Source organism: Crotalus tigris, unplaced genomic scaffold (assembly GCF_016545835.1).
Source record: "Crotalus tigris isolate CLP2741 ecotype Arizona unplaced genomic scaffold, ASM1654583v1 scf7180000017568.12009008, whole genome shotgun sequence".
In the NCBI taxonomy this organism is placed as follows: domain Eukaryota; kingdom Metazoa; phylum Chordata; class Lepidosauria; order Squamata; family Viperidae; genus Crotalus; species Crotalus tigris.
Genome location: NW_024096478.1, coordinates 118,907 through 146,659, shown reverse-complemented (window position 1 = coordinate 146,659; position 27,753 = coordinate 118,907). Strand labels below are relative to the sequence as shown.

The window sequence follows — 27,753 nt, the reverse complement described above, 5'->3', positions numbered from 1 at the left end:
CATAGTGAATATTGTTGGACATATCAGCTTGTCCACCAAATTGTTTCTTTAATGGTGTGGAATAGAGGAAGGCTCCTAGTATCCTGTTTCCATCTCTATTCTGCTACTATTATGTATTGTTATTTTATGTAAGGAATTAAAGCTGCAATCATCAAAAACCCATTCCTTTGGCCTCTCCATGATAATAACTCATTGTATTCCAATCAGTTGTGTGCTGATAGACCAGGGGTCTTCAAACTTGGCCCTTTTATGACTTGTGGACTTCTGGGAATTGAAGTCCATAAGTCATAAAAGGGCCAAGTTTGAAGACCCTTGTAATAGACAGATATCCTGCTTCCCCCCCCCATCTGCCTTTTGTCCCTTTTTTGACGTTTGCTGATCATTAACAACTAACATCAAGCCCTCCATTTTTGCTAGCTGAGCTGTATGGCATGTATGCTTGCTCTGCTGTGGATATAAGGATTGATTGGGTATATGCTGGGTGCACACAAACACACGAATCTGCAAGTTGCCTGCAGTAATAGTTCCACAAATATAAAGCAAAATTTGCTTATGAGCATAGTTTCTTATGGCAAAGCCTGAGAAAATTATTAAATATTTCTTTGAGGTGACATGATACAGATTTGAACATTTTAGAAAATAGCTATTAGTAATAAATCAATAAAAATTAGCATCAAACTTGATAGGCAGAAATACTGTATTTCAGAACATATGTGAATAAATTATGGGATGTGCTACCAGAAGTTGTAATGTCAGCCAGCCTTGATGGTTTCAGATAAGGGATGGATAGCTTTATGAAGGATTAGGCTATCAATGGCTACCAATAATAATTCCTGAAGCAATGCATATCTGAAATAAGATTGTTGGGAAGCAATTGTCGTTTCAACAAAGTGACACGATATAGTCTTTGATCTCTTTAATTCTCTGTAAGCCCCACTCCCCTTTTTTCCTGGTGCTTGACTGTAATTAATAGTGGAATACTGGAAAGTGGCATATAAAAACATGATCATTCTTTGAATGATCATTTGGAGAGATCTTCTCCAGTTAGAGAGTTTGCTGTATTTCAAGTAAAATGGTTGGGTTTTAATTGAGTTTTTGATATCATGATGATGATGATGATGTAACTTCCACCAGATAACTTCTGCAAAATGGTGTCATTCTTTTTAATAGAATGAAGAGAAAAGAAACCTATCTTTGGGAGGCCATGTTGGATTTGACAGTCTTCCTGATCAACTTGTCAGCAAATCAGTGGTGCAAGGTTTCAGCTTCAACATCCTCTGTGTAGGTCAGTAAAGTGTTTATTGTGAAGAGGAATGCTTAGAATTGGAATAATAGCCAGAAATTGCCACGTTACAAAGATAAAGGGAAAGCTTACTAGAAAAGTATCTAAAAGTCTATTGCACCATCTCAGCTAAAAGATCAGGTAGAAGATGATGCAAAAGGGAGCTTGTAAGAGAGCTTCCTGTATTCTTGTACTATTAGCTAGGTTCCCACATCATTTTAAACCATAATGTGATTTATTTGGATTTTTGCCCTACTGTTTTATGGGAACTTATGTGTTCTGATTTACACAATACATGACATCAGTATATAAATCCAATTGATTTTTCGAATTGAAACAACTACAGTATAGCTAATGTGCTTAGAAATTAAACTTTCCAAATGTGGTTTATCACATGCTGTGTCTTGGAATGAAGCTAAATCTTTTTCCAGAATCTTGACCTCGTTTACATTTTTTCTGAGTGAGAACAGAACCCAGTTTGAAACATTTACGTGAATAATGTCATTTTACTCCATTGAGTGAATGAACTTTTGGTAATCAAAATGAAGGCTCAGCTATCTAATTCTGTCACTCTTCTGGCTCCTTATGTGTCCAGGATTGAGTTTCTACAACTCCTGGCTTGTTATGTATAGAAATTGTAGCTTTAAAATATTTAATGACTTATTAAACAAACTGTTTAGTTTTAGATACCAAAAATATTTTTATATATGGAAAAAGTCTTATACAATTTAAACTGTGCTTTAAAAGATATTTACATTTTTAATCACTTTAATCACTTGCTGGTCTTTATAGTCTGTCAGAAGATGTAATGTCATGCCTTTACTATGAAAAGGAACATTTTAAGCTTTGGTTTTAAACTCCTTCCTCACAATTTAAGTTTCTTGATATGTTCTGCATTCAGTAGTGATTAGTGTTGGAGTGATGGAGATGAATTGCTGTATTAAACAATCTGGGATAGCTCTGAATGTTTCTTTGTTCTTTTATTGTAGTTTGGTGCCACTCCAATAATTCAGTTTCTTTCGTTAATGAAAGTTTAATTTAATGAAAAGAAGGAATGGGGATGTCATGATAGCAATGTTCCAATATCTAAGGGGCTACCATAAAGAAAAGGGGGTCAACCTATTCTCCGAAGCACCAGAAAGCAGTACAAGAAGCAATGGATGAAAACTAATCAAGGAGAGAACTAACCTAGAAAAAAGGATAAATTTCCTGACAGTGAGAACAATTAACCAGTAGAAGAGCTTGCCTTCAGAAGTTGTGGGTGCTCCATCACTGGAGTTTTTAAGAAGAGACTGGAGAGCCACTTGTCTGTAATGGTACTATAGAATCTTCTGGCTAAGCAGGAAGTTGATAGATGACCTCCAAGATCCCTTCCAATTCTGTTATTCTGTTTTTCTTACACATGCATAGAGTAGTTGCCTGCCATATCCAGGAGCAAATATTTCTATTTTCCATTTTGTATTCATTTCTAGACTCACATGATCTTCTGACTTTGTTCCATCAAGAATTTTTTATACATGTCCATGTGTTATTATGATTCTTATATTTGTATTTGCTAGTTTTTTATCTACTGCTGTGTGCCCCCCAAAGTTACCTTTGTTGAGCTGGGCAGCTATATAAATTTGATAAATAAAATAAAATATATTAAAATGTACACAAATTCCTGAAATGATGTTTTTGCCATTAACTACAATTTTAAAGATTTTTTTTTTTAAAAGATGTGATTATGTGTTGTTATAATGAAAAGTAGAATTCTGTTCTGGCACTATAGTTTGTTCTGGATCATGTTGAGATTCTGCAGATATTTTGCCTTACTATTTCGGATGTTTTGATGCTTTTCCATTTTATATCTGGAAAAGTATCCCAAGTCCATAGTACAAAGGACTAAGCTTTATCAATTGCTGAACATTTAAATATAAAAAGATAGTATTATGTTTCTTCAGGATGCTCTTTTCTTTCTTTTTTTTAAGCATTTGTTGATCACCATTGGAATAAACATTTTAATCTTTTTAGGTGAAACCGGCATCGGGAAATCTACCCTGATGAACACTCTTTTTAACACAACATTTGAGACAGAGGAAGCTAGTCACTATGAGCAGATAGTCCGTTTACGGCCACGAACGTATGATCTGCAGGAAAGCAATGTCCACCTAAAGCTGACCATTGTAGATGCTGTTGGCTTTGGAGATCAGATAAATAAAGATGAAAGGCAAGTTACTTTCCAGCTTGGTCTAGAAACATTTGCATTGTTTTGATGGGAAAAGAATGTGTGTATTCTTGGAATACAAGACTTTATTTATTGTGCTTGTGATCGGCTGCTTATAATATCTGCAATGGAAAGCTTAGACAACGCAACAGTCAGGAAGAAGAGAACAGTAATAGGAAATTTCAGATGTCACCCAGATAAAATACAATCCATTGCCATCTTGTGGCTAAGCTATAACATTATCCATACAATTGCCAAATTTAATAACATTTCCATGAGACTTGGTAGGAAACTAAACAGTTAATGAAGGCTCTACTTTTTTTTTTTTATTCTGAGCCTGCAAGTTGTAGTCATTCTCAATTTCTCCACTGGCTCTAATGTAAATTGCTGGGTTGTACACATGTTGAAAGGAAGATGAAAGAGTGAGGCTTTGGAGCTCTTTTCCCTCAGATATCCTGATTCCCTTCCTCCCATTTCCCCACAAAACTAGTTGGCTGGAATCAATTTTGTTCATTCCATTTGAGAGATGGCAGCTGCTACACCACTTCCTTCCAAAATAAAGCAAGGGTGCTAGTATCTGCTGTATGTTCCAATGCTGAACAGCAACAGGAGAGTACTGTTGTTTTTATATCCGACATATGAGTTTCCCAGAGGGTCATCATAGGAAACAGGAGTTATTTAATGCTGACTTTGGCTCCCATGGTGTTCAATTCCCAAAGGTTCTAAATGACTTCCAGGATTCTGTTGTATGAGTTTCATGTACAACAAAACTTGTATTTCAAGTAGAAAATGTCCTAGACTGAAGTTTATGCAGTTAATCTGTGATTTGATTTGTACAGCACTTGAGAATCAAATACTAGTCTAAAGAAGAATTTAAAGCAAAGATTTTTAGGGTGACCTGAAATTGATGAGATATGCTTGTTATTTTTATTGCAAGGAACTCCTCCAGTCAAGTTCTTGGTGTGTCCCCATAGCGTTCATTTAGTCATAGGGTTTATATCGAATCTTTGCTCCAGAAGCTTAGGTCATCAAACCCTCCCTCTTTCGGTTTCTATGCTTTCAACAATCTTGTAAGGTATGTTGGTCTGAGAGATTGATTTGCCCAAAGTCATTCAGTGAACTTCCATGATTTCCAGTGGCTGTATTATGCACGCAGAAGTTCATTCACAAAAAGAAGCAGCCAAAGATCATTGTTGTCGGAGTAGAAGATGCAGACTAGGAGGACGTTGCAGGAAAAGTATTTACTGCTTGTAGAAGGGCATTCCATTGTGTAATCAATCTTTAGTTTAGGGGTAGTTGGGCTAGGGCTAACTATGATTGCTGTAATCCTGGTATTGGAATGTATGATCGACAGATATTGTCAGATTATAGTTCCCAGTGGTATGCACTAAAACAGCCAATAGTGCAAAATCTTTGAAGGTAAAATCCAGCACTAGTTCAGAACTAGTTTAGCACTTTGTACATGCCCGGAATTTTAGTTTAGTCTGTTTCAGCCAGCACTAGAAGTTGTTCAATATTTTTTTTTTAGTCAGATTTTATGAAGGTTGGTGGATCGATGCAGGCTTGTTGAACATGTTTAGTCATTCTTTGTAAATGGTACCATTCAAGTTGCTAATGGAATTCGCTTTTAGTTACAGGCCAATAGTAGATTACATTGACACGCAGTTTGAAAATTATTTACAAGAAGAGCTAAAAATCCGGCGTTCCCTTTTTAATTATCACGATACAAGAATCCATGTCTGCCTTTATTTTATCACCCCAACTGGCCATTCACTGAAGTCCTTGGATCTGGTGACCATGAAAAAGCTGGACAGCAAAGTAAGTATCCCCACATCATCACAAGTATTGGCTCTTATTTTTGTCTACCTGTCTTCCTTCTTCCTTATTATCAATCTTAATGATGTGCTTGGTTGAGAGTTTTCCTTCTGTCGTCTGAAAGCATAAATAAATGTCAGATAATTTGAACAAAAACTTTATAGAACTCTAACCCAGGGGTAGGCAACCTTGGCTCTTTTATGACTCGCGGACTTCAACCATGCTGGCTCAGGAATTCTGGGAGTTGAAGTCCACGAGTCATGAAAGAGCCAAGGTTGCCTACCCCTGTTCTAACCCTTCTTTTTATCAGAAGATCTTCTTTTCCATCTTCCCTCAGAAGAATTGTATAAACACCGTTCCCAGTTTTTATGAGACTTCATCATCTTCACTTTATTGGAATTATTTTAACCAAACTGTTGACTGTTTTTCCATTACTTTGGCAATTCAAAATGATGACGCAGCCTCAGTGATACAAGCTGCAGCCTACCGAGATGTGAACAAAATAAAGTGAGGGTGATTGTATGTGGTGACAAGTCATTATTGCTGATCTTAGAACATTTCAACAGCTAGGTGAAAAACATAGTACTGGACAAGTAGCAGAGAAATAAACCCCATGATTCAGGTTGTATGAGTTGCAGATGTTCTGATGTCGAAGCCAACAGGATATAAAACATTGCTGTGGGAGCATGTGAAGCAGCAGCCTTTTTGCAATGTGGTAGTCAAACACAGGGCCTCCTCAGAACACTTGTAATTGCCAATTGTTTCCATGCTGCCTCTGTTTGGGAGAACCTAGCTGACAACTAGTCATTTAATTTATTACATGGTGATCAAAGAGAAACAGACTGTCTTCTGAAGTTCATGCTGCAAGGAGAACTGAAGGCCCACTATAAAGGTCATTGATGCAAAGAGATTCATGTGAATGATGATGATGAGTGGCCTCTTAAAAGGTAAAGGAAAGAAAGAAGCAAAATAAACCAGTGCTATTTCTAAATAGTAGCAGCAGCATCTAATCTGCTAAAAAATGCTGAGGAGGTTCCTCATCTGAGGGCAGTGATGGCGAACCATTTGGGCTTGGCATATCAAAAATTAAAAAGAAGCGCCTACCTTGATTCTGCTGGCATGTCGCACACAAACACACATAGATGGACAAAAGAGAAACAATAACAAAGAGAAGGGAATTATACAAATTTACTATTTAATAATTAAATACATAATTGTAAATGCTTTTTTGAAATTCCTATCTGAGGCAGCTCAGGATTGCAGGCAACCTGGAAATTGGAAAAGGCTCTTGCATGTCCTTGTACCTTTAAAAGGAGCAGGAAAGCATGCCCTGTTCTCACATGATTTTGAGAGGCTCCAGAAGGTATGTGAGAACAGAGTCCTCTTGTGCAACTTTCAGAGGGAGGCCTGACATGTCACCAAAAATGACAGTCAGTGTTGCCTGTGACACACATGTCATAGGATCACCATCACTGTCCTAGGACAACCAGGTACGGATTTTAAATATTTAACCATATGATGTCAGCAAATAGGTGAAGAAGCCCTTTAACTCTTTGCTGTCATCTAGCGGTCTGGATTTTAAGCAGTGTTACTTCAAAACAGAATAACATAGTTGGAAAGGACCTTGGATGCGGCCTATAGCATTTCAGAGAAATGGCTGTCCAATGTCTTCTTTAAAAACCTCTAGTGACGGAGCACTCACAACTTCTGGAGTCAAGGCAGAAGTTCATTCACTGTAGATTTTGTTACCTAATATGCTATTGATTTTGCAGTTGGGTTGCATGCTGGATGTGTAGATGTTGACCAGTGCATTTGTATGTGGCTGTAGCTTTCTGGACATGATTATTTCCTTACCCTTGGACATGGTTGTAATTGAAAATTTTCATATAATATGAAATTCTCCTGTCACTGGATAAGCATTAACAACTCTCAGGTTCTACTCGGGTCATAAAAATTTCTTCAGATATTTTAAAAGATTTTCTGCTGAAGAGGAGAAGAGCACAATTTTAATCCTTATTTTGCTTAATCCTGATATGGATTACAGAGAAAAATCCCATAAACCTCTTTTCCATAGATATAATGGGCCCCAAGGTTTGTCTCTAGGTGAACCTTGGGCTGTTTTTTGGTCTATCCTTTTTTTCTGTGCTTTAATTCTGGGGACTGGTGAGGAAGGAAATGCGTTTAAATAATTAATCTTGCATCAAAACATCAGGTCAGAAAACTAGGGATGTGAATCTCTACCACAAAACCTCTATTATATTTGGCTCTTCCTTATTTCTGTCCAGCTCAAGGAGTGTGAGTACTCTCCCAAATAATAAACTGCTCTTTTCTTAATGAGGCAACTATTATCTCAGATTTGGTTTCTTTGAAGAATCTTCTATGATAGCGAAGAAATAAAGAAATTTAGGGGAAAGATTGAAAAATGAAAATATTTTACTTATAGTTAAGTAGAAATTTCTTTCCTACTTAATGTCCTTTTCCTGCCCCGATGCTGTCCTCTTCTGAGACATATGTGATTTAGATATGATATGTACTGGCTGGAGATCAGACATCTTCTCAGCAAAGATATATATTTTAGTAAGCATCTGACATTGCTTTCCAATGGGGACAAATGCTCAACAGTTCGGCAGAGTCAGCAGGATGATGTCAAACTTGGGTAGACTGTCTGGATTTTCTATGGTATTAAGGAATCTTGTTTACAAGTGTGACTTCATCAGTAAGTGACCTTTTTAACCAGCTTGCTCTTCCATTGTACATTTGTGTGCAGCTGAACTCATGACCAAACCAGCTGCTGCCTCCTGTATCTAATTACTTCCAGACAGCCAAAAAGTCATATTCAAAACTGAATTCTTAAGCTCAATAATAGGTGGTTGGAATTGCAGTTGAAAAAAAATAGTCAAGCAAACTGAACCACCTCTAGCTGTTCCTAAGGAACCAGCCTATCCTGCTTTGCTGTTAAAATTGAGCTCATGTATATATAGAACAGTAAAGCATAGCACCAATTACTTGCCTCTTTAGGACTTTTGTGACTGACTCTTGTTAAATAAGAATAAAATGGTGTGCATCTTTTTTCTAAGTCCAGGCTTGATTTTTCCTGGTGATATTTCCAGAGGTCAGGATTTAGACTCTAAACTCAAGAAATACTGTAAAGTTGAAAACTACAACTACAAGATGTCACGAGACTTCAAACTGATGCATATTTTATTTGCTAGGAGATCTCCAGCAAATTGTATGATAAAAACTTACCCAATTTGCTCTGATTTTTTTTTTTTTTTGAGTAGTTGAATTGCAAATAGTGTCCCCTTTTGGATCCGAAACCAAATATTAGTTTGCTCTATAGCAAACTGCTATTTGACAAAAGTAACTCCAGAGCCTCTGCAGATTCACATAACTTATTTATATATAGGGTTTTTTTGTATTCTAGTCAGCGATGGTAATTTCCTCACTGTAGAAAGAGAAAGAACAAGATGTGGGTGTCTTTCTTAAAGGCAAGCAGTATGATCCAGCTACTGAGAAAATGATTATTATCTTGGAGTACATTAACAAGAACATAAAGTCTGGGTCATGAAAAGTAATTCTTCCCAGCTCTTATTCTCTGTTGAGTTCTCCATATCCAGTTCTGGGCACCACAGTTCCCAAAGGACAATAACAGAATGGGACAAGTTCAGAGGAGCATGATCAAGCTGGTGAAGAGTCTGGAAAAACCAAACCCTATGACAATGGTTTAAAAAATCTGACTATATTTAGTCTACAAAAAAGAAGAGACATATGATAGCAGTTTTCAAATATTTGGAAGGCTGTCATGTAGAAAAAGAAGTGAAATTCTTCTCTGTTGCCTCAGAGAGCAGGATCAGAATCAGTGGCTTAAAAGGGAAGGTTGTTTAGTTAGATACTAGGAGGGACTTTGTGACTGCGTGAATTGTCAACCAATGGAACAAGCTGCCACATTATGTGATGAGTTCTTCTTTACCAGAGATCTTCAAAAAGCCATTGGATGATCGTAGGTCAGAAATACTGAGGTTGAGAAATACTGCTCTAGAACAGTGGTTCTCAACCTTTTTAATGCCGCGACCCCCAACTGGTCGTTGAGGACTACTCAACCAGTCATAAGTCGAGGACTACTCAACAGATGCAGCACCGTTTGCAGAATGGGACTTTTGGCGGGCTCAGCAGGGCAGAGACAGCCTGGACAATTCCTATTGGCTTTGAAAGCCAATAGAATTAGACTCTATTCAAGAGAGTCTATTCTATTGGCTTTCAAAAGCCAATAGAATAAAAGGGAGTAGCACAGCTAAGGAAAAGGGGGAAAAATGGCGGACTGCGTTGTTTGGCGACCCCCATGAAATGGTCGTTCGACCCCAAATGGGGTCCCGACCCACAGGTTGAGAACCACTGCTCTAGAAGATCCTGCACTGGGCGGGGAGTTTATTCATATATACAACTTGTAGCCTTTCCAATTCCTAGCAATTGGAAATTGCTAGGAATTGGAAATTACACCTAAAACTAAAAAAAGAAAAAGACAAAGAATCATGAGCCGCCTCAGAAGGAAAATATAACCAAATAAAATCATCCAGCAGAGGCTCAACCTTCTTTCTGCTTCAAAACGTGAGAGAAGAGCTAGGCCTTTAATAATTTCCTGTATGTCATGATCATTGGAGTGATCTGAATCTCTGGAGGGATGTAATTCTAGAGTGTAAGAGCCGCAACAAAGGAATTGAATGAGGCGACTTCTATGATCTCCCAACTGTTATGAATCTGGGCACCCATCCACTGGAATTTGCTGGAGATCTTTGTGTTTTTGTTTCTGTAGCCATTAGGAAAACGATTTTCACTGTTGTGTACGTAGCCAGGTGTTCAATTTGAAGCTTAATTTCAGTGAAGTGGTGTGATTCTTTTTATAAGACTTGCTTTTAGACTTCCTGCTGGTCGATTTTTTATTTTTTTATTTTTGGAACACACAAACATTTTTCTCACTCAAAAGAATAAAACCCAAACAGACCCATTTTGTAAAACTAATTGGGAAGCTAGTGAATGAAAAGTCAAGCAATTTCCTGTGAGAAGTGTTAACACTTTTATGGTTGCCAGCTGTTTCCAAATTCTATTACTTCATAAAACTCTCCAGGATATTAACGGCAAAAGCTGAGATGCGAAACACCATATGCAGCTCGCACTTTTTGTGGAATGAAACAGGAGTTTGGCTTTTTTCAGAAAGGCTCCTCTCCAGGGTGGCCAATATATACTACAAGATATCTGGCAGATATCCAGAAGTAATCTCTTGCCAGGTGTGCATTTTACCTGTGTGAAGGGATTGGATCCACAGGCATTCCTCTCTTGGGGTCCAAATTGCCTACCCATGACATAGGTAACTTCTGTGATTGAAAATTGAGTGGGAGCCAAAAGTCAGAAAGGCTGGACTACAATTTTGCCCTTCTTTTCCATTTGTCTTCCTCCTCAGCTCAAATCCTCCATGATGTACAGGGAGTCCTTGACATATGACCCCAGTTGGGATTGGAATTAAGTGATGTCATTAAATGAATTGTCATGTGATCAGACCCGATTTTATGACCATGTTTACTGTGCTCGTTATGTGAATCACATGGTCGTTAAAGAAATCCAGCTGCCCCAATTGACTTTGCTTGTCAAAAGCTATCTGGGAAGGTTACAAGTCATGACCCAGTGGCTGTAGGCCATTGCAACTGATCTTAAATGAATCCCCCAAATTACAATCGTGACTACAGGAGAGATACAACGATCACAATATCGAGGACTGGTTGAAAATAACTTCTTTCAGTGCTGTTGTAACTCCAGAATCATCGTTAAATGAATGTTCTTAAGTTGAAGACTACATGTATTGATTATTTTCTGCACATCTGGTTCTGAAGGACCAGTTGGATATATCATTGTACAACATAATGCTATCTGCAACTTGGCAGTATTCTTCTTCTCATTCAGTGACTCATTGGACCTGCAAAGATTAGCATTAGCCAGGGGTCTTCAAACTTGGCCCTTTTATGACTTGTGGACTTCAACTCCCAGAATTCCTCAGCCAGGCACACTGGCTGAGGAATTCTGGGAGTTGAAGTCCACAAGTCATAAAAGGGCCAAGTTTGAAGACCCCTGGCATTAGCACATAGTGAAAAAGCAAGGCTAAAAGAAACATTCTTCTTAACCTTCCCTTTCAGTTTTTGGCTTTACCTTTTCAAGGATAGTATGGGCTTCCCAAGCAGATTCAAAAGAACATGGAAAAATGATGGCCTAGCATCCAGGCAGATTCCCTCCCACCTTATCATTATCCAAAATGACAGCAGAAAAGAAGAGCCAAAACAGTGGCACGTCCAAGGGAAAGGGAACAGGGAGCTAGTACAGGGGACCATGAGCAGTACCATCTGCCTGGGCAGCAGGATGTGATCCCCAGTAGATTTAACTCAAGAGAAAGACTCTGTGCCTCTCTGAAGAGATCTCTGCATCATTCTCCATATCCCTTCTGGTCCAGCAAAAGAAGATTATTGTCTCCCCAATCCTACACTGTCCTTGAAGGAGATGGGTAGTCTAGAAATAAGAAAAATTAATTAATGTTGTATTTACTGCCAAAGAAAATTATGGAAAGGTCAAGCCCAGCATTCATAAATAATGTGGTAGCTGATCCTGCAATGACCCAGGTGAGAGGAGAGCTAAAAGCAATTGGAGCCAGAATAACTCAGTGGAACTGAGTCAGTTCATTACATCTCAAAGGATGTTTAATTGAGGAGTTCTTAATCTTCATAGATCATCACTATGGAACAGCTTGCCTCCAGAAATCGTGGGTGGTCCATCGCTGGAGATTTTTAAGAAGAGTCTAGAGCAGTGGTTCTCAACCTGTGGGTCGGGACCCCATTTGGGGATCGAACGACCATTTCACGGGGGTCGCCAAACAATGCAGTCTGCCATTTTTTCCCCCTTTTCCTTAGCTGTGCTACTCCCTTTTATTCTATTGGCTTTTGAAAGCCAATAGAATAGACTCTCTTGAATAGAGTCTAATTCTATTGGCTTTCAAAAGCCAATAGGAATTGTCCAGGCTGTCTCTGCCCTGCTGAGCCCGCCAAAAGTCCCATTCTGCAAACGGTGCTGCACCAGTTGAGTAGTCCTCGTGAGTAGTTCTCGACTTACAACCGGTTGGGGGTCGCGGCATTAAAAAGGTTGAGAACCACTGGTCTAGAGTCTAGATAGTCACTTGTCTGAAATGGTATAGGTCCTCCTGCTTGAGCAGTGTGCTGGACTAGATACAGGGATCCTCAACTTTGGCAACTTTGAAGTCCACAAGTCTTAAAGTTGCCAAGGTTGGAGATCCCTGGACTAGAAGACCTCCAAGGTCCTTTCCAGCTCTATTCTATTCTATTTCATCACCATTTTCCTGTTGTTCAAGTCCAGCAGTTGTATGAAGAAGAGGGAGAAAATACCTTGTCAAAATTTCTGGCAATCACCCAAAATATTATATTTCTTGAAGCAGCCCTAGAACCTATGTCAAAGATAATTGAAGAACTGACTTAAGGATCAAGGACATGGATATGTATTCCATTCTGATATCAGATTTGTAAATATGAATTTTAGGTATGGTTAGACATTACTAAAATGAAAGATATTAACTAATTATATGTTAATACATCATACTGAGCATATCCAAAAATATTTTGCAGATCCAGGCGTGCAAATAGATTAAACTCTATGATAACATGTATTTAATCAGTTGCAGAGGATTTTTACAGGAGTTTTATTTTGTATTATTGCTCTGCTCAAGAATCAGTTAATGAAGGTGCCCTGTAGCTTTTCTGGAATTACATCTCCTATCTTGTTGGACCTTTGACTATGCAAATTGTGGCTGTTGGAAGCTCCAGGTCAGAACAACTGAAAGGACTGGGTTTGGCATGAACTTGAAATTTATTGTGGCTACAAATGCTATTTTTCTCTTTCAATTGAGTGTGGTGGGGTATTCCAAGGGGCAGCATGGTTTCCCCAAGCTTTGATTGAAACGTTCCTTTGAAGAGGTGTCCTAGATTGCAATGTCACTTTCCTTTGAAATGCTGACCCAAGTGGTCCTAAGTAATTTGATCTGGAGGTGAAGAAAGAAACTTTCTGTGCATGTTCGGCAACCTTTCTCCAATATCCAGATTGAACCATCCCATCTTTGCTTGGGAGACGGCTTACTGGTGGGGCAGTCTGGATCAAGGTAGTGCAAGATCACTCAGCAGAAGACATAGTCAGGCAGTTCCCTTGTCAGAGCTGTAAAAGACAACACTTGTCTAGACCAGCATTTCCCATCCTCAGCAACTCCCAGAACTCTAGACTGAATGAAACAAGTAGATTGTTTATCAGAGTAGGGAGATGTTTCTCTAGAGTGGACAATGTTCTTTTTAAAAACCTTGCTTCATAATCTGAGTATTTTTGCACCTGTCTCTTCTTTTGATGTGCCATCAAAAGCAATTAATATTCAGCAGCATACAAAGAGGATCTTATTTATTTTGGTTGGCCTGTGCTGCTGAATGTTTTTAAGGCCACATTTTTTTTATCAGATCTCATGCATTCCTCATATTTTCCCTGAACAGAAAATCCTAGGAATGAAATAGCTTTCAAAAGAGAATAGGAGAGATATAAATTAAGCTGCATTTATACATAACTATTTAATTCACACCTTTATTATTAAGTTAAATTTATTTTGTGTTACGAAGAATTATGAAAAAGTGTAGAGTTAATTTGCTTCAAAAATCATCTAGCCCTAACCTGTTCACAATTTTATGTACGTATTTCCTTCAACTATGAGTTATATTTAATGGATTTTTGAGGCATTTATTACTATGGTCTTTTTTATTTATATTTGCTGTTATCATACTCTTGATTTTTGTCTATTGTGCGCTACCCAGAGTTACCTTGAGTGAGATGGGCTTCTATATAAATTTGATAAACAAACAAACATATAAATGTTAAGTTTTCCTAACTGATTCAGGTCCTGTCTACCAGAACAAGAGCAAACAAATCCTTTACAAGAATTTACAGAGACAATTATATATTTTCCCAGTCATCGCTTCTGTAAGCTAAACGTATCCGATTCTTTTCACTATTTTTCCTTGCTTGGTTTCCAGTTCCTTTATATCTTGATAGCCCTTCTCTGAACTTGCTCCAGTTTGTTCACATCTTTTTTACATTCATCTCTTAGCCACTTCCATTTAATGGTTAATTCTGCCTGCACTCGTAGTTGGCATTAATTCATTCTGTAGCTAATTCAAGACTGATTACAGAAAACTCAGTTTTTTAATTATTTCTTGTTTTTTTTTACTGCTCTCCAGGTGAACATTATTCCCATCATTGCCAAAGCTGATACTATTTCCAAGAGTGAATTGCACAAATTTAAGATAAAGATAATGTCTATTGTGCGCTACCCAGAGTTACCTTGAGTGAGATGGGCTTCTATATAAATTTGATAAACAAACAAACATATAAATGTTAAGTTTTCCTAACTGATTCAGGTCCTGTCTACCAGAACAAGAGCAAACAAATCCTTTACAAGAATTTACAGAGACAATTATATATTTTCCCAGTCATCGCTTCTGTAAGCTAAACGTATCCGATTCTTTTCACTATTTTTCCTTGCTTGGTTTCCAGTTCCTTTATATCTTGATAGCCCTTCTCTGAACTTGCTCCAGTTTGTTCACATCTTTTTTACATTCATCTCTTAGCCACTTCCATTTAATGGTTAATTCTGCCTGCACTCGTAGTTGGCATTAATTCATTCTGTAGCTAATTCAAGACTGATTACAGAAAACTCAGTTTTTTAATTATTTCTTGTTTTTTTTTACTGCTCTCCAGGTGAACATTATTCCCATCATTGCCAAAGCTGATACTATTTCCAAGAGTGAATTGCACAAATTTAAGATAAAGATAATGAGCGAACTGGTCAGTAATGGAGTTCAGATTTATCAGTTCCCTACTGATGATGATGCTGTATCTGAGATTAATTCTGTGATGAATGTAAGTAGCACAGTTTTTTCTGCAGACTTGTTATGTTTCTGTATTTATAGCAGTGACGCTGAGAAACTGTATGTTGTATTAGCTGGTGAATGCCATTATAATAGCGTTTATTCCTTCCATTTCTTAAGCCAAACCAACCCAATGATTTGGTGTGGAATATAATCCTCCTCCCTTGATACATTTCATGTTCAATGTATGTTTAGAATGGAATCTGGATTTGTTATGCACTCTGGAAAGTCAATATGTGGTCCTTCTTTACATTCGTGGATAAATTTTAGATTGAGAATACTGAAATAATTTTGACATATATTGTGTTAAAGCAAAACATCAGTCAGATTGATGAACATAACTACTCTATTTCAGAGAAGGGAAGAGGAGGGGAAAGAAAAATGATATTGTATCTGCCATCTAAGGGAGCAAAATATTTCTAATTCTTTTTTAATTTGTTATTACATCTGTATCTTGTCTTTGCTTTGCACAACTCATACATAATGCTCCCACCAGCTATTTCTCTCAGTAACAATCCTGTGAAGTGGTTTATGCTAGAAGTCATGGTCTCCCCATTTCTAATCCAGCACTTTAGCTTCTATGCCAAATTGACTCTCCCCCACCCTGTTTATTAATCTATTACATTAAACCCCACTTAGCTTGGGATTCAAATTTCCTGCAATAATCCCATGAGGAGTAAATTGTGCTAAGAGAAAAGAAATGCAACACAAAAGTAAATTCAAATAGATGAGATAACACAAGCATAAAAAAAGATAAAATACCAAATAAAAATATGTTGTACTATACAGTACTGTAATTACCTCTGCAAGTGTAAATATATATTACTTAAAACAAGATAGCTAACATGTTAAACTTGATGTGATTAATAAAACAAAGGTGGTTACTTCTGTGAGCAGGCGTATCTTATTTTCATCACTGCAGTACAGAATTTGGTATTGCGCAAGTGATAAAGGGTTTCAAATTTTCTAGAACAGACGTGTCAAACACAAGGCCCAGGGGCCAGATGCAGCCCACGATGTGGTTTCATGTGGCCCGCAAAGCCATCCTGGAAACAGTGAGGGAATGGCCCCCTCTGCCTTGGCCCTGGCCCAGGCCAGCGAAGAGCCAATGTACAATTTTGTGGTGGCCATCTATGCTGAAACACATTCAGTCTTAACTCCACAAGGCCATCTGGAAACAGCAAGGGACCGGCCCCTGCCGCGTCGGCCCCGCCCCTTGGGTGCATGCTGGGGAGGTGTCACCCTTTGTGAGGAATGAAGAAATGCACCATTACCTGGAAGTGGCCAGCAAATGACCCTTGCCTACTTCACATATCAGGCTTGATGGGCTCTGGGGGAGGGGTTTCAGCAGGGTCTTCCAGTGGACTATGCCTTGGCGCTTGCCCTGGTCCCACCCCCTTCTGCCAGAGACCCTCAGATCTGTCCCACTCCTGCCCAGGCCCCCACAGGCACCCTTGACATGAATGATGTAGAGCTGGCCATGCCCACCCAGTAGGCCACACCCACTGCAGTCACACCCACCCAGTAGGCTGCACCCACCCTGGCCACACCTACCCCCCCCCCCAAGGACAACAGCAATGCTGATGCGGCCCTCAATGAAATTGAGCTTGACACCCCTGTTCTAGAAGATGGTTCATACAGAAATTGTCTGACCTTCCATATATTAGGGGAAGATATACTACGACCTAGTATCCCCTATAGAAATTACCTTGTAGAAATGAGAAAATGATTGTCCCTAGCTTAATCTGACAATATGCTATGTGGCAGAAAAATCTCCTGGCTATTCTGCTACTTTAGCTATTCCTGCAAGTAACTAGAATAGCAAACTCTTGTTTAGTATACCATAATGATTTGTAAAAACAAAAGGGTTTGTTCTGTTTGGCTCATTCTTCTATCTATAATTGCTCAAAATAAACTTCTGTGTGTGAATACAGTATGCATGCAGTAAGTAAAGACTGCCAGAAATATTATTCACAAAACTGGAGGATTTAAAAATTCCATATGTGATTTTATTGCAAATTCAGCAGTAGTCTTTTTTTTATGGGCTGCAGAGTGATATTTTTTCAAAAATTAGGACTTGTTTTGTTTGTCCTGGCAATCCTGTCTTAACATCATGCTGATTCCATAGACATAAAAAAAATATTGTTTTGTATAGGAATTTCGCTTTAAAAGTAAAAAAAACACTTTTTGACAGTTTTATTGTTTTGCCCTGAATTGCATAGTTACATTTTTCCTCAAAGGCTCATCTACCATTTGCTGTTGTGGGAAGCACAGAAGAAGTAAAAGTGGGAAATAAAATGGTGAGAGCTCGGCAGTATCCATGGGGTGTTGTTCAAGGTAGGTTGTAATTCCAGGCATGTTTAATAGTGGCTGAAATCCTTGCATGTTGCAGCTTGCAACATGGTTGATTGCACAGTGAGCCCGATGTGGATTTGACATTTTTATTCCCCTGTCAATTGTTATCATATTTTTATCAACCTTTTTTTATCTATTTTGGCTAACTCATATGTAAGTGTACATTTGTGTGTATTATATCTGAATAAAAGAATAGTGCCTACTCTAGATATTAAAAGGAATAGGCTTATTAAAACATAATTTTGGGATGCTGGTGAGTGTCATGGTCGTGAAACAATCATTCAGAAAGACCACTTCACTAGCACTTTTGTTGTTGCTGCTGATGTTTCCTTAAGTGTTATTTTTATAAATTGGATTTGGCTCTGCATACATTTTAATATTTAATAGATTATTTATTCTCTTGCCACTGTTTCTATTACACTTTCATTTTGCCATTACAAGCTTTGATTGTTTAACTATCCTAAACTTTTTTATTTATTTGAGTTTTATCCTACCTTCATTACTTTTTAAGTAACTCAAGCTGGCGAAGATAGCTAGTGCTTCTTCGTCCTCCTATTTTCCCCACAACAACAACCCCTGTGTGGTAGGTTGGTCCGACAAAGAATGACTGGTACAAAGTCACCCAGTTGGTTTTCATGCCTGAGGCGAGACTAGAACTCACAATCTCCTGGTTTCTAGGTTACCACATTAACCGGTGTACCCAAACTAGTATCTGTGGAAAGGCATACAAATGTTTGAACACATTAAGTAAAAAGAGGGAAAGGGTGTAATGGTTTAATAACACTGATACACAATTTGATTTAATATTTGTAAGTGGCTCTGAAAAGTAACTTCCAGTATCCTATGAATAATAAGATAGATAAGATAAGATAACCTTTATTGTCATTTTTTTACTGTAGGCACAACGGCACACATCAAAAATGAAATTTAGTTGCCCGCTCTCAAAGTGAAACCCATACATGACACACACCTAAAACATACTATGTAGAACATATGTATATCTATACCCACACCCCTACATATACGTAGCAAATAAATATTAAATTCTGTCCATCTTGAATATATAACGGAAGGAGGAAGCTTGAGAGTTCACAAGGTTAATGCTGTATGGAATGAACCTATGGCTGAATCTGGATACGATTTCAAAAAGGATTTGGAGCAAATGCTGAATAAATAAATCCGTCTCTGCTACTCAGTAAAGCAGAGATGTCATGTTTCAGGCTTCCACCTGACTGCTTTAATGATTCAGAGAGAGTTGCCTTGTTGGTGTTCCCACACATTGCAAAGCACCTCTTTCAACACAGCTGCAAGGGAGTGAGCCCTTTTGAAGTGAGGGTGATGAATTTCTGAGCCAAATATACATCAGAGTCTGCAGTCTATCATCGTTCCTAATTTCCCTATTCTGACACATTTAGAGGATGCTGTTTTTATACAAATGCTGCATTAATCCTGAAAGAGGTGTGTGTATGTTTGTTCACACATGTACGCATCTGCAGATGCTTACCTCTGTGTGAATCAGTCATTTTCTCCAATAATGTTTTCACATCTGCACTTTGTTTTAAATAGTTGAAAATGAAAGCCACTGTGACTTTATGAAACTGCGGGAAATGCTGATCCGGGTCAATATGGAAGACTTGCGAGAGCAAACGCATGCTCGCCATTATGAGCTTTATAGACGTTGTAAGCTAGAAGAAATGGGTTTTAAGGACACAGATCCTGACAGCCAGCCATTCAGGTAAGAAAGCCTTACTTTTCTTCTTTCCTTTTTTCCCATTAATATCCTGCAAGGAGTGGTGAAAACTGGATGTTCTCTTGAGGTCTGTAGGGGTTTTACTCTCAGAGTGCCGTTGGCATGCTCTCTCTTCATGTTTTCTCTCTGTTGGTGTTCTCCCCTTTCGGACTCATGCAAATTTTTCAAGGGGGGGGGGTATAAAAAGATGCATTTTTAGACGTATGTGACCTGGAATAGTATGTTACGCCTTTCTTTTAATGTCTGGACAATTTGGAACTTGTGTTTTCCACCAGCCTTCAAGAAACGTATGAGACCAAAAGAAAAGAGTTCCTTTGCGAATTGCAAAAAAAAGAGGAGGAAATGAGACAAATGTTTGTGAACAAGGTCAAGGAGACGGAGTCTGAACTGAAAGAAAAGGAGAGAGAAGTGAGTAGGGCAGAGACAATGACTCTAGGAGACAAATTGCTACATCAGATAGGGCTGAGATTTTCTTTTTGTTTTGCCTGTACTGATCAAATGCTCTAAAAAGGGAATCTCCAGATTCTTCTATATCAGTGGTTCTCAACCTGTGGGTCGGGACCCCATTTGGGGTCGAACGACCATTTCATGGGGGTCGCCAAACAACGCAGTCCACCATTTTTCCCCCTTTTCCTTAGCTGTGCTACTCCCTTTTATTCTATTGGCTTTTGAAAGCCAATAGAATAGACTCTCTTGAATAGAGTCTAATTCTATTGGCTTTCAAAAGCCAATAGGAATTGTCCAGGCTGTCTCTGCCCTGCTGAGCCCGCCAAAAGTCCCATTCTGCAAACGGTGCTGCACCAGTTGAGTAGTCCTCGACTTACGACTGGTTGAGTAGTCCTCGATTTACAACCAGTTGGGGGTCGCGGCATTAAAAAGGTTGAGAACCACTGTTCTATATTAAACAGGTTAAACTGGCCTAATATTCTCTTTCCCCTGGTAGATCATTAAATCCCTCTGGAAATTTAGCATTAGGACACAAAACACTTATATGCAAGCGTGGGTCTGCATATGTTTATAAGCCAATGCTTGTACGAAGATGTTGGTTATTTATTTATTAAATTTGTTTGCCACCCATCTCACTGTGGATGTTAAATGCCATTTCTTTAACTTATTTGATTTTGTTTTGTTTCAACAATCTGGAACTACGTAAGACGTAAAAGTTGGAAGACTAATTTTCCCGGGAGAAGGGTAACATAATTGTTATGTTTTAAAATTGATGGTATCATAGAAGGTTGTCACTTCCCATGAACCTGCTTATTTTACAGTAATGGAATTGCCCATGTATCAATCAGTAAACTGGTAGAATTCAATCAATTACTGATTGCTACATGCAGCAAGTCATTTATTTAAAACAAAGGGAACTAGAACTTTTTGTTTCCTCTACATCAGGGGTTCTCAACCTTGGCAACTTTAAGACTTGTGGACTTCAACTCCCAGAGAGAGTTGAAGTCCACAAGTCTTAAAGTTGCCAAGGTTGAGAGCCTCTGCTCTACATCAGTCAAACATGATGTACTTTAGCAGTATAAAAAACTGCTACAAACCTGATCACACTACAGAATGCTTACATACATTCTCAAAGAAATAATCCCTCTAATTAAGAAAAAGGGAGTGTATAATTGCAGAAAAATGATATTTTAAGAAAGGATTACCTTGAATTGTAAAAGGAACTTTGTACAGAAGATGTGGAACCCTCTGTTTTGAGTTGTCATGAAGTTTCCATAAAGAGGCTTTAAGCATATAAATCTGAGCCCAAAGGCAATACCCATGATGCATTTATCTTGCCTGAAAAACAGAATAACAAAGTTGGAAGGGACCTTGGAGGTCTTCTAGTCCAAACCCCTGCTCAAGCAGGAGACCCTATACCATTCCAAACAAGTGGCTGTCCAAAATCCTCCAATGATGGAGCACTTCTGAAGACAAGCTGTTCCACTGATTAATTGTTCTCACTGTTAGGAAATTTCTCCTTAGTTCTAGGTTGCTTCTCTCCTTGATTAATTTCCATCCGTTGTTTCTTGACTTGCTTTCTGGTGCTTTGGAGAATAGCTTGACTCCCTCTTCTTTGTGGCAACCTTCAGATATTAAACACTGCTATCATGCCACCCCCAGTCCTCCTTTTCAGTAGACTAGACAAATCCAATTTCTGCCACCACTCTTCATATGTTTTAGCCTCCAGTCCCCTAATCATCTTTGGTGTTCTTCTCTGCACTCTTTCTAGCGTCTCTACATCTTATAATATGATGACCAAAACTGGATGCAGTATTCTAAGTGTGGTCTTACTAAGACTTCATAAAGCAGTACTAATATTTCACATACTCTATTAATGCAGCCTAGGATTAGCATAGAATCATACAAGTCTTAAGAGCTAAAATGGGCACTTGTGTCCAGGGCTGTACTGTTAATTTTCTTTGGTCCATAAGCCAAAGTAATACTATTCATAAATAGTAATGTGGTGGTGCTGGAGATGGTGTTGGAGGAGGAGGAGGAGTCAGGAACACTTTTTTTGCCCAATTTATGAGGTTGGAGGATTTTTATGGGAGAAAGCTTAAGAATCCTTAGGGTTAAATAGGAACCCTGTTAAATGTTTGTAAATTTGCTATGTAACTGAAACATCCTACATGACTACAGTATTCCACATATATATGTTTCTTACATAGCGTATCCTCTGACATGATGTGTAATGAATACTCTGGAGTAATCTGCCTCGTTAGAAGACATTTTTGCAGGCCAGAATTGGTTTTACTGCCAGGCAGAACCTGGATTAGATTTCTTTTCTTTTCTCCCATCAGCTGCATGAGAAGTTTGAACATCTCAAGCGAATACATCAGGAAGAAAAGAGGAAAGTGGAGGAGAAAAGAAGAGAGCTTGAGGAAGAGATGAACGCCTTCAACAGGCGGAAGGTGGCAGTTGAAACGTTACAGTGTCAGAACCTGCAAGCCACTTCACAGCAGCCACTGAAGAAAGACAAAGACAAGAAAAAGTAAGCCACTTTATGTACCTCTTCCAAGATATTCACAGCTGATCATATATAAAAATGTTGCAACGGTTATTTGCAACAGTTTTACAAATAATTTGCAGTAGTATTGTTGCAACAAATTATTTGCCACAATAAATAACAGTCAGTTATTTAAACAAAGCAAAACCTAAGATTAAATTACAGATTTAGAACTCTTTCAAATCCTAGTAGGATAAGCCAAAGGAATACCTTTTAAAGAAATTAGAAAGAGACAGAGTGATTCTTAGATCTGAGAAGATGATTTAACTGATGCTTGATTATCCTGATTCCTGCAAGGAATTCTGGGTCTGCTAGCCCCCATGGAAGTCAATGAAGGTTTTTTTCTTTTGTTGTTGGGTTCTGCGATCTTTGATATTTAAGCAGTACCAGAAGCACATGATCTGGACATCAGAAGAACAAAAAGAGGTGTTGCAGCCATGGTGGCGCAGTGGTTAGAGTGCAGTACTGCAGGTTACTTTTGCTGACTGCCAGCTGTCAGCAGTTGGGCAGTTTGAATCTCAGCAGGCTCAAAGTTGACTCAGCCTTCCAAACTTCCAAGGTCAGAAAAATTAGGACCCAGATTGTTGGGGAAAATATGCTGACTCTGTGAACCGCTTAGAGAGGGCTGTAAAGCACTGTGAAGTGGTATATAAGTCTAAGTGTTATTGCTATTGCTACAAAGTGAAGAGCAGAAAACAATGAATTGAGAAATAGAAGCATTTAGTGTATAATAATAATAGTAGTGGTAATAATAATAATAATAATAATAATAATAATAATAAGAAGAAGAAGAAGAAGAAGAAGAAGAAGAAGAAGAAGAAGAAGTTGGAAGGGACCTTGAAGATCATCTAGTCCAACCCCCTGCTCAGGTGGGAAACCCTATACCATTTCAGACAAATGGCTGTCCACTCTTTTCTTAATAACTTCCAGTGTTGGAGCATTCACAACTTCTGGAGGCAGGTTGTTCCATTGGTTAATTGTTCTAACTGTCAGGAAGTTTCTCCTTAGTTCTAGGTTGCTTCTCTCCTTGCTTAGTTTCCGCCCGTTGCTTCTCGTCCTGCCTTCAGGCGCCTTGGAAAATAGCTTGACTCCCTCTTCTTTGTGGCAGCCCCTGAGATATTGGAACACTGCTATCATGTCCCCCCTCGTATACATGAGTACTTAACTTTAGAGTATGATTTATGTTCCATAAATATACACTTATCCTTCTCCGTGTTGGTATATTAATCATGTACTCTGTATTTGGAACAAAAAATGTGATCCTTGGACCATCTAAACTTATTTGCTGATAGCAGCTGTTCAGGTTTTCATGCAGAGACCTTTCCTGATGATGTTGCTCAAGATCCTTTCAGTTAAACATGCTGGATATCTGCTCTGTGAAAAATAAAAGCCAGTAAACATGAAAATTGTTAAGTTGGATCCAATATCAGACATATTCTTTAAACATCTGCTGCTTGGATAGAGAATTATCCTCTGTTAATTGCAGGATTTGAATGACCTATAGCAAAACCTTCTCCATGTTCAGATTCTGTGGATGTCTCAATAATGTTGAAGCTGTATTATCCTCTTGTAAAGCAATCCCAACCAGTGGCCATACCACATTTTCTATTGCCTACATTCCATAAGATACATTTTCAATATTTGCATTAATTCCTATTGCTTGTGCTGAATCAAAAACTAAAAGCAAAATGTGTTTTTCCAGCGTTTGTTCTTTGATGTAACTTCAGGTAAAAATGAAAGAGATTTAGAATATTTAAAGATACTTGTACTATTTCTAGTAGATCAGGTCTTGAATTAAGAGATCTACATTTTACTTTTAATAAGCATTCAAAGATGAAGGAAAAGCAGAATATACACCAAAGTTTAGCGATTGTATCTCAAGTTAGCACTTTAATATACAATGGCATCATGGTTTGTATTTTCTTACCCAAGATTATTTAAAAAAAATACATTTCCCACCTTCCAAATTAAAGAATCAAGAATATTTCACATCAGGCCTCATATATGTCAATCTAATGTTTAATCAAGGTAAATTGGTTGGGTTTAATGCAATTACTGTACTTGCTTGCAGATTTTTGAGACAGGTGTAATTTGGTTGGGCATTTATGGCATCTCCCAAAGGGTCACATCATCCTTATTTTTTTCATGCTATTATGTTCTTATTATATTGAGTTCTATAGTTTAATTCATGTTCTTTTATGTTTTTGTTTCAGTTAATCTCACACATAGATTACAATGCCATGAATGGACTCTGTATATTCATATGTATGTTAATTGTTGTTTCCCCACCTTGTGAATCCTTCTGCCATCCCACTGTGTAAAGGAAGCAGCATGAGAAACTCATCACCTGCCTTTTTTCAAGAATGGATGGTGACCATGCAGGAAATTAGCATGTTTAAGAAAAAGAATGATTTGATTTGCCTTTGCAGATTCGAGGTGGAAATTCTTCACACATTTAGCTCTGAAATGTGGGGAAGGTAATTGCAGCGCAACATATTTGTTTTAAACTCTTTGAATAACCAACCCTCTGTGTATCAAATGGCCCTAAATATGTCTAGTCAATTTGTAAGATGCAATATAGCAGAGAGGTAGCAGTGTAAAAGTTACCATTGGTCACCTGTTTTGTTATAATTTTTCCAATTTATTTTGAGGGAGAGATAATCAGAATGTTACTTCTGATCAAAAAAGTTTTGAGGCAATGTTCTTAACTTTATATTGAAATAAGAAATATGAGAAAGCTTAGCATTTCTATTGGTGACTGAAATATTGTTCAAGACAAGTTTTAAGAGGGCATAAATTTGCTGTAGGATCTAGCAAGAGACATAATTCCTTTAATTAATTCTATCCTCAAATTTATTTAAATTGAAAATGGCTCCATAGTTAGTGGTAGAGCATAGACAATTATACTTTACTTTTTTTTAAAAAAAATATTCAGCATTAATCTCTACCTTTTAAAGTTGGTTCTTTTCCCTTAAGTACACCTGTGTTTTTAGCCAAGGTGCTTTTGGCTATTTTAAAATAGTGCATAATTATTGCAATTCTCAAGTACTGCAAATACTATAATTTGCTGTATATGATAGAGGTAAGGCAAAAAAAATGGAGAAAGCATTGATAGCAGAGCTTCTGAAAAAAATAGGTCAATTAAGATTAGGCCAATTAAAACGTTTTAGCGGTTTTCAAAGTTTTTCAAATCATATTTTGTGCTGATTTAAATTGTTACTTATATACAGTTTACTTTTTAAAATATGACTTGTCTCTTTTGTTACGTGCTTTGGGAAATGTACAACTGAAATGTGAGCCTGAAAAAGCTGGCTTAGTACATGACTGGCAGTTTTGGGATCCAGTTGGTCTGTTTGTTATGTATGGAGATCCAAATTAACACTGTATTCAAATGGACCTTGACAAATGCAAGATTTCCAATTATACAGTGTCTTCTGATGGAAAAATTAATTACAAACATTTCTATTATGTAAAAAAAGCTGTCAGAAAATTGAACCAAGCTTAAGTGGAGTTTATTTAACTTCACCTTACTGCCATTAAAAGATGCAAATTTTCTTTGCTAGAAAATTGATAAGAAAACCAAATGCACAGCAGCTGTTCATGCCATCCATAGAACTGGATGGAAACATGTTTTCTCTCCCTTGCCTTATAGTGTCGACCAGGGCTTTTTTTTGTCATAGAACGCCCAGAACATTGTTCTAGCACCTTTTTTGAATGGAACCTTGTAGGGTAGGCAAGGCGGGTTGTATGACGTGTGAGTTCCGGCACTGGTGTCAACTGAGCATATGTTCACAGAACTTTCTGCTTGGGAAGTGTTTTAGTTGTCCTTGTCTTTTTAAATTTCTGTCGGTGCTAGAGCATTGCCAGCATTTTTTTAATTTAAAACTAATAATTCTTCCCTTTCCAAAAGTAGAATTTAACTATATAGTTCTCCTGAGATTCTTTGTTTTGTACATTTTCTTGCAGAAGCTTCTTGCCTGGATGTTGAAATACTGTTTAGTCTTTTGTCATTTAATCCATGGCCAATGTCTGAATATATTGAAAATCATGTTACAGTATTACTTGATATTTTTAAGAGAGGAAAAAAACCTCGTGAAAAAAAAATGTAAAGGTACTTTTTAACTGCAAGCCTCTTCAAGTTATACTGTTTCAGGCTTGCATTTTAATCTTTTTTTCTTTTATAAAGGCTGTGCCTTTATTAAAATAAAATATATTTTCTAAAATGCAACTGGATAATTACTGAAGGCAAATTGCAGTGCAGAATAGATCTATTGTATTGTTATATAGATAGTAGCAGTTCTGGTACATGATTGGTTAAAGGCATAAAACAAAATTTCTTTGGGAGGCAAAATTTTCTTATGAGCCTGAAAATTAATGCATGCTAAGGAGACTACAGGGCGGTAGAATAGAATTCTATTAAATATGCAAAATGAAACAGCTTAAGAATTTTTCTAACAATTGTGAAAGCCAATTAGATCTTTTCTATGCAGAACATTTTTGGGGGAGGGGTCCAGTTGGTTTTCTGGACCTCAGTTTGATACTGTCTTGTTTTGGAAACTAATTAAGAAGGTGGGAATAATAATAAATATAAAATATGTAGAAGGCATAGCGAAATGGAAATATGTGTCTGATGAAGACATTCAGAATGTATTTAACATATTAATTATTATAATATTAGTGTTATGTGAGTGCATATTTTATGTTGTGGTGCCTGTTATTTTCATTGAAGTATGGGCCTCAATTTTGCTACCGTCTTTGTTAAACTATTTGTAATAGTCGTCCCCAGTGGAAACTAATATCCTTTTCTTGGTTGAGGTCTGATTTGGTACTTTGTATTTTTTATGGGACCAAATTGCATTTAGTAGTTTTATTCATTGTTATTTAATAAGTTGTTAGCTATTATAATGTGACACTAACCTTAAATTAAATCTTAAACTAAGCTTGAAGATTTACCTCTGTTGTGTGAAAACAGGAAAACACAACAATCTATTTCCTACATTATTTTCTATAATGTTTGACTAGTGGAGAACTGCATCTTCCATTGATTTTAATTTTCCTATATTTTCCTGTTTTTCAAAATTTGTGTAATTTAAATAATGGTTCAATACACAATGTTTTCAGAAGCAAAAGCTTTCACTTGGACAATCATACAGAATGATATTTTAAACTGTCAAGAGGAGAACCCATCAATTTCTTTTAATGAAGTGTTATGTATTGTTCTTACATTATGGTTTTAGTAGTTTTTTTAAACACTTTTCCAGCTTTCTTTGTACTTCTTTTTATTAAATATTACATTTCATTTTAAGTTCTGTGCTTTTATTTTTACACATTTCATTCAATTCT

The 27,753-nt window shown here is 37.5% G+C and overlaps 2 protein-coding genes across 5 annotated transcripts in view; one reads left to right on the top strand and one right to left on the bottom strand.

Annotated features, from left to right (window-relative positions):
- SEPTIN8 (septin 8) overlaps positions 1 to 27,753 on the top strand; it is a 76,240-nt gene that overhangs the window by 41,724 nt on the left and 6,763 nt on the right. The window contains exons 2-10 of one of the 2 annotated variants that reach the window (XM_039351053.1): positions 1,171 to 1,285; positions 3,296 to 3,491; positions 5,120 to 5,306; positions 15,141 to 15,302; positions 17,551 to 17,647; positions 19,232 to 19,400; positions 19,691 to 19,823; positions 22,205 to 22,395; positions 24,624 to 27,715. In XM_039351053.1, coding sequence (XP_039206987.1) covers positions 1,171 to 1,285; positions 3,296 to 3,491; positions 5,120 to 5,306; positions 15,141 to 15,302; positions 17,551 to 17,647; positions 19,232 to 19,400; positions 19,691 to 19,823; positions 22,205 to 22,395; positions 24,624 to 24,627 — 1,254 coding nt within the window. In that variant the 3' untranslated portion in view covers positions 24,628 to 27,715. Of the gene's footprint in view, positions 1 to 1,170; positions 1,286 to 3,295; positions 3,492 to 5,119; positions 5,307 to 15,140; positions 15,303 to 17,550; positions 17,648 to 19,231; positions 19,401 to 19,690; positions 19,824 to 22,204; positions 22,396 to 24,623; positions 27,716 to 27,753 lie in introns of those variants that run through there. The other variant, XM_039351046.1, reaches the window with a different exon arrangement.
- CCNI2 (cyclin I family member 2) overlaps positions 19,675 to 27,753 on the bottom strand; it is a 32,058-nt gene continuing 23,979 nt past the window's right edge. The window contains exons 9-11 of one of the 3 annotated variants that reach the window (XR_005557635.1): positions 23,730 to 23,784; positions 21,068 to 21,200; positions 19,675 to 19,802 (exon numbers count right to left, since the gene is read on the bottom strand). The gene's annotated coding sequence lies outside the window, so the exon portion shown is untranslated. Of the gene's footprint in view, positions 19,803 to 21,067; positions 21,201 to 23,436; positions 23,785 to 27,753 lie in introns of those variants that run through there. The other 2 variants (XR_005557637.1, XM_039351062.1) reach the window with 2 other exon arrangements.